General features: G+C 54.8%; 1 protein-coding gene across 1 annotated transcript in view; it reads right to left on the reverse strand.

The window, feature by feature from the left end:
• Nucleotides 1-925: 925 nt before the first annotated feature.
• The window catches only part of plcd1a (phospholipase C, delta 1a), a 147629-nt gene continuing 142265 nt past the window's right edge, over nucleotides 926-6289 (reverse strand). The window contains 3 exon segments of the mRNA XM_078231141.1: nucleotides 926-1090; nucleotides 3766-3915; nucleotides 4910-5045. Of these exon segments, the coding sequence (XP_078087267.1) occupies nucleotides 1008-1090; nucleotides 3766-3915; nucleotides 4910-5045 (369 nt within the window). The 3' untranslated portion in view covers nucleotides 926-1007.

Consider the following 6289-nt stretch of genomic DNA (forward strand, 5'->3'; position numbering starts at 1 on the left):
CAGGAAAGAAACCAGACCTTCCGTAGTGTTGTGCAAACTGCCTCCTGTTCCCCGCCCCCTCTCCAACCCTCCCCCTTCCCGCCTCCCTCTCCATCCCTCCCTCCCACTCCACCCCTCCCTCATCCCTCCCCCCCTCCAGCCCCCCTCTCCATCCCTCCCCCCTCTATCCCTCCCTCATCCTCCCCCCTCCCGCCCCCCCCCACTCCATTCCCCCTCTCTCTCTCCCCAATTCCCCCCACTCTCTCCCCCATTCCCCCTCTTTCTCTCCCCCATTCGCCCTCTCTCTCTTTCCCCCATTCCCCCCTCTCTCCCCCATTCCCCCTCTCTCTCTCCCCCATTCCCCCTCTCTCTCTTTCCCCCATTCCCCCCTCCCTCCTCCATTCCCCCCACTCTCTCTCCCCCATTCCCCCTCTCTCTCTCCCCATTCCCCCTCTCTCTCTTTCCCCATTCCCCCTCTCTCTCTCCCCCATTCCCCCTCTCTCTCCCCCATTCCCTCTCTCTTTCCCCCATTCCCCCCTCTCTCCCCCATTCCCCCCGCTCTCTCTCCCCATTCCCCCTCTCTCTCTCTCCCCATTCCCCCTCTCTCTCTTTCCCCATTCCCCTTCTCTCCCCCATTCCCCCTGCTCTCTCTCCCCCATTCCCCCTCTCTCTCTCTCCCCATTCCCCCTCTCTCTCTTTCCCCCATTCCCCCCTCTCTCCCCCATTCCCCCTCTCTCTCTCCCCCATTCGCCCTCTCTCTCTGTCCCCATTCCCCCTCTCTCTCTCGCCCATTCCCCCTTTCTCTTTCCCCATTCCCCCTCTCTCTCTCTTGCCTCCATTCCCTCTCTCTCTCTTGCCCCCATTCCCTCTCTCTCTCTTGCCCCCATTCCCTCTCTCTCTCTTGCCCCCATTCCCCCTCACTCTTCCCCCTCCCCTTTCTCTTTCTCTCTGTCTGCACTCCCCACCCCGCCCTCTCGATTCAGTCTGGAAGTCAGTGATAAGATGTCAGATGCAGAGGCGATGAAGGTTTACTCAATCATGATGTGGATGAACAGCGATGCGGAGGGAAGATGATTCCCGTCTTCTGACAGGAGATGGATGTGTCGATAACCTGCGGACATTCACAAAGAGAGAATGGAGTCAAACACGGTTACAGCCTGCTCACCCTCACTGCTTCAGTGCGGAGGGGGCCTAACCCTCTACTATCACCCCTTCCAAATTCCACTACCCCATCTCCTTCCTTATTACCCCAACAAACCTTGACTGATCCCCACTCCAGCACCCTCCCCAACACCCGCTCCCAAACCCTCTCCGTCACCCCCTCCGTCACCCCCAAACTCTTTCCGTCACCCCTGCCATCACCCCCAAATCCTCTCCGTCACCCCCTCCATTGCCCTTTTCTGTCACCCCCTCTGTCACCCTCTCTGTCACCCTCTCTGTCACCCCCATTAAAAAAACCCGTTCTTTCTCTTGGCAAACTGGGCAAATTTATTAGAAAATAGGAGCAAGTGTAGGCCATTTGGCCCTTCGAATACTGTGGGCCTCAATGTTCTATTTCCCATGGGGCTGCATTCGCCAACAAGAACAAAGAACAGAGAAAATTACAGCACAGGAACAGGCCCTTCGGCCCTCCAAGCCTGCACCGACCATGCTGCTCGACTGAACTAAAACCCCCTACCCTGCCAGGGACCATATCCCTCTATTCCCATCCTATTCATGTATTTATGTATTTGTCAAGACGCCCCTTAAAAGTCACTATCGTATCCGCTTCCACTATCTCCCCGGCAACGAGTTCCAGGCACCCATAACCCTCTGTGTAAAAAATCTGCCTCGTACACCTCCTTTAAACCTTGCCCCTCGCACCTTAAACCTGTGCCCCCTAGTAATTGACTCTTCCACCCTGGGAAAAAGCTTCTGACTATCCACTCTGTCCATGCCTCTCATAATCTTGTAGACTTCTATCAGGTCACCCCTCAACCTCCGTCGTTCCAGTGAGAACAAACCAAGTTTCTCCAACCTCTCCTCATAGCTAATGGCCTCCATACCAGGCAACATCCTGGTAAATCTTTTCTGTACCCTCTCCAAAGCCTCCACATCCTTCTGGTAGTGTGGCGACCAGAATTGAACACTATATTCCAAGTGCGGCCTAACTAAGGTTCTATAAAGCTGCAACATGACTTGCCAATTTTAAAGCTGCTTGACTATTAATGAGTGACGCAGGAGGGTATTTATCTGCTGCATACACTGGACCCCAGCACTCTAACCCTAATGCAGCTCCCCCTCACTCTGATTCAGACATTGGGGGGGGGCGCTCCCCTGCCTGGTTCAACCCCCCCACTGGGTGACCATTCTCTGCACCACACGGCCATATTAGGGCGATTGGCAAAAGCGGGAATGCCAGAGGGGAGATGAGTGGACGGTGTGTTTGAACACAGCGATCTATCAGCCAAGGGTGAGCCGGTATCTCTCTCATAGAACACCTATGGGACAGGAGAGGCCATTCGGCCCATCAAATCTGCACTGTCTCTCTGTCAGACTACCTTATCCAATCCTCTCCCCGCCCTATCCCTGTAACCCCGCACATTTAACATGGCCAATCAACCTAACCCGCACGTCTTTCGGTCTGTGGGAGGAAACCGGAGCACCTGGAGGAAACCCACGCAGACATGGGGAGAATGTGCAAACTCCTCACAGACAGTGACCCAAGCCGGGAATCGAACCCTGGCGCTGTGAGGCAGCAGTGTTAACCACTTTGCCGTCCATTAGATTTCATTCCAGATTTTGTTTTGGGGAGTTATCTGTTGAATTTATTAATCAATTGAATTCAAATTCCACCCAGTTGCCGGGGTAGGATTTGAAGCGACATTCTCAGAGCATTAGCCTGGTGCTCTACATTGTGAATCCGCTGACAGTACAGTGTGGTACAGAGTGGAACACACCGGCGGCCACTCGATTCAATCATAACAAGACAGCCGCATGGACTCCATCGCCTCAATGGCTGCCTTGGCTGGAGTTTTACCGTCCCGTCCACCACGGGAATCGGAGCAGGTGGGGGGCGGACGACGGGGAGGTCCACTGACCCCCGGGTGGGATTTTATGGTTTCGGGACGAGCGAGGCTGTAAGGTCCCACCCAGTGACTCCAAAAAGGGAACGGGATAAATAATCGAAAAGGAAAAAGAAATGTGTTGCGTTCTCGGGCAAAGCTCTGAGTGGGGGAAGGAGTGGGAGTCATCGGGTCGCTCTTTCAAACGGGCCAGGACGCGCACGATGGGGCGAATGGCCTCTCCCTGCACGGAGAGATTCTACAGGAGTGACAATATTGTTGGGAAGGTGGGCGGGGGGTGCCCCCACCAGTTTCTGTGAGAGGGGGCCCTCCCCTCCCCTCCCTCTCCACCTTCCCCTCCCCCCCTCACCCTCTCCCCACATCCCCCCTGCCCCCCCACTCCTCCTCTCCCCCTCCACTCCCCCCTCCCCTTCCCCCACTCCCCCTCCCCCCTCCAGTCTCCTCCCTCCCCTTCCCCCCTCCCCCTCAAGTTCCCCCCTCCCCTTCCCCCACTCCAGTCTCCTCCCTCCCCTTCCCCCACTCCCCCTCAAGTTCCCCCCTCCCCTTCCCCCACTCCCCCTCCCCCCCTCCTGTCTCCTCCCTCCCCTTCCCCCACTCCCCCTCCCCCCTCCAGTCCCCCCTCCCCTTCCCCCACTCCCCCCCTCCAGTCCCCCCCTCCCCTTCCCCCACTCCCCCTCCACTCCCCCTCCCCCCCCCTCCAGCCTCCCCCCGCCCCAATTACCTAGTTTCAGGCTGGGGAAGGGCACTGTGCATTGTCCAATGAAATCGTTCCGAGATGACATGTCATAATCCTGCACGACAAATCGGACGAGAGCGAGCTGCGGGACGGTGATGTCGAACTGGAAAGTAGTGTTCCACATGGGGTTGAACCCTGAGGGGACAAAGGAAAAGCACAAAGGCCCCGTGTTACTGAGGGAAAACACAAGTTCGAATCCCACCACCACCCGAGAATCTGAAAATTCACTTCAAATTAAATACATCTGTAACACGCCAAAAACAAACTCGTCCTGAGTACAGGTGACTGTGCAGCTGTTACATCATCGCTATAATGACAGAAGATTCAGCACGGAGCCTCTGGGGAAGAGAATATCTTACCGTGGCCACCCCAGTCTATCAGTGACACCAGGCCCACGCCAGTCCACACACACAGGCCAACGAGGATGGACAATATTACCCATCCATACTTAGCCCTGACTGACCTGTAGTGTACATATTGGGTCTGTCCAGCCCCGACTGTACAGTGCAGTGTACGGCACCGTGTCACCGTGCAGTGTACAACACTGTGTCACTGGCCGCAGATGACACCGTGTCACCGTGTCAGTGTACGGCACCATGTCACTGTGCAGTGTACGGCACCGTGTCAGTGTACGGCACCGTGCAGTGTATGGCACCGTGTCCGTGCACGGCACCGTGTCAGTGTATGGCACCGTGTCCGTGTACGGCACCGTGTCAGTGTATGGCACCGTGTCCGTGTACGGCACCGTGTCAGTGTATGTCACCGTGCAGTGTACGGCACCGTGTCAGTGTATGTCACCGTGCAGTGTACGGCACCGTGTCAGTGTATGTCACCGTGCAGTGTACGTCACCGTGCAGTGTACGGCACCGTGTCAGTGTATGGCACTGTGTCAGTGTATGGCACTGTGTCAGTGTACGGCACCGTGTCACCGTGTCAGTGTACAGCACCGTGTCAGTGTATGGCACTGTGTCAGTGTACGACACCGTGTCACCGTGTCGGTGTACGGCACCGTGTCAGTGTACGGCACCGTGTCAGTGTATGGCACTGTGTCAGTGTACGGCACCGTGTCACCGCGTCGGTGTACGGCACCGTGTCACTGGGCTGTAGTTACTGCGACCCTCATTCTTACCATTATTGCTAACATGTTCTGTTACTTTGGAGTCATTGTCTTCTGTAACTCCGTGAACCTCCACGACCACCAGAGGATCCACAACTGACTTAATCTTCATGCTGCTTGACTTTGGAAGCTGCTGTGCCGAGATAACCTGAGGGGAAGAAGCAGCCAGAGGTGAGGACCAGAGAGTCACTGTTTCAGCACTTCCCCCGTCCGTCACTCTGTGTCAGAAACTGCTGGAACATCTCGGCGGGTCTGACCAGCGTGTGGGGGGAGAGAGTAGGGCTAACGTTCCGAGTCTAGAGCTCAAATGCCAACTCGGTTTCTCTCTCCACAGACCTGCTGAGGTTTTCCAGAACTTTGTTTTTACATCAGCGGGTGGAATAGTGAATCAGGAATTTCCCTTGAGCCCCTCGAGGGAATGGGGAGGGAGGGAGCGGGGATTGGGGGAGGAAGTAGAGTTAAGGGCCAATGATGGTATTGAATGCTGGAGCAGGCTTGATGGGCCGAATGGCCCATTTCTGCTCGAGATGCATTCGGATTGGAGAATTCTGTTTTTTTAAATAGGACAATAGCGAACTGGAGGAGTGTTTGAATGATAACCTGATAGTTCCACGTGACCGGACAGTTTGGTTCGACACGCTGGGTTTTCCCACCGTGAATGCGGCAATCCATTTAAATCCCCCTCGACTCTGGCAGGACTGGAAGATCCTGCCGGGGGAGGGGCTGGAAAACCTCACCCATGGAAGGGAAAGAAAGGCTTTTAACAAGTACAAGGGGAGCAAATCAGTGGAGGGATTAGTGAGGTTCAGAAAGTGCAAGGTGGAGCTTAAGAAAGTATTAGGAAAGTAAAGAGGGGCTATGAGAAAACTCTGGCTGGTAAAAGTAGGGAAAATCCCAAGATATTCTGTAAGTATATCAATGGGAAGAGGGTACCCAGGGAAAGAGTCGGGCCCACTGGGGACCAAGGGGGAAATCTGTGGGTGGAGCCAGAGGACATTGGTAGAGTGATGAATGAATACTTTACATCCGTCTTCACCCAAGAGAATGAGGGCGATGGTATGGAATTTAGAGGCTCTGGGGCAAATTGACATAGGGAAGGACAAAGTATTGGAGGTGTTGGCAGGCTCATTTGGCAGATGATTGTTTACGATTTACATAGATGATTTAGAGTTGGGGACCAAGTGTAGTGTGTCAAAATTCGCAGATGACACTAAGATGGGTGGCAGAGCAAAGTGTGCAGGGGACGCTGAAAGTCTGCAAAGGGATATAGATAGTCTAAGCGAGTGGGCGAGGGTCTGGCAGATGGAGTACAATGTTGGTAAATGTGAGGTCATCCATTTTGGTAGGAATAACAGCAAAATGGACTATTATTTAAATGGTAAAAAATTGCAG

Source organism: Mustelus asterias, chromosome 2, assembly GCF_964213995.1.
Source record: "Mustelus asterias chromosome 2, sMusAst1.hap1.1, whole genome shotgun sequence".
NCBI classification, from domain to species: Eukaryota; Metazoa; Chordata; class Chondrichthyes; order Carcharhiniformes; family Triakidae; genus Mustelus; species Mustelus asterias.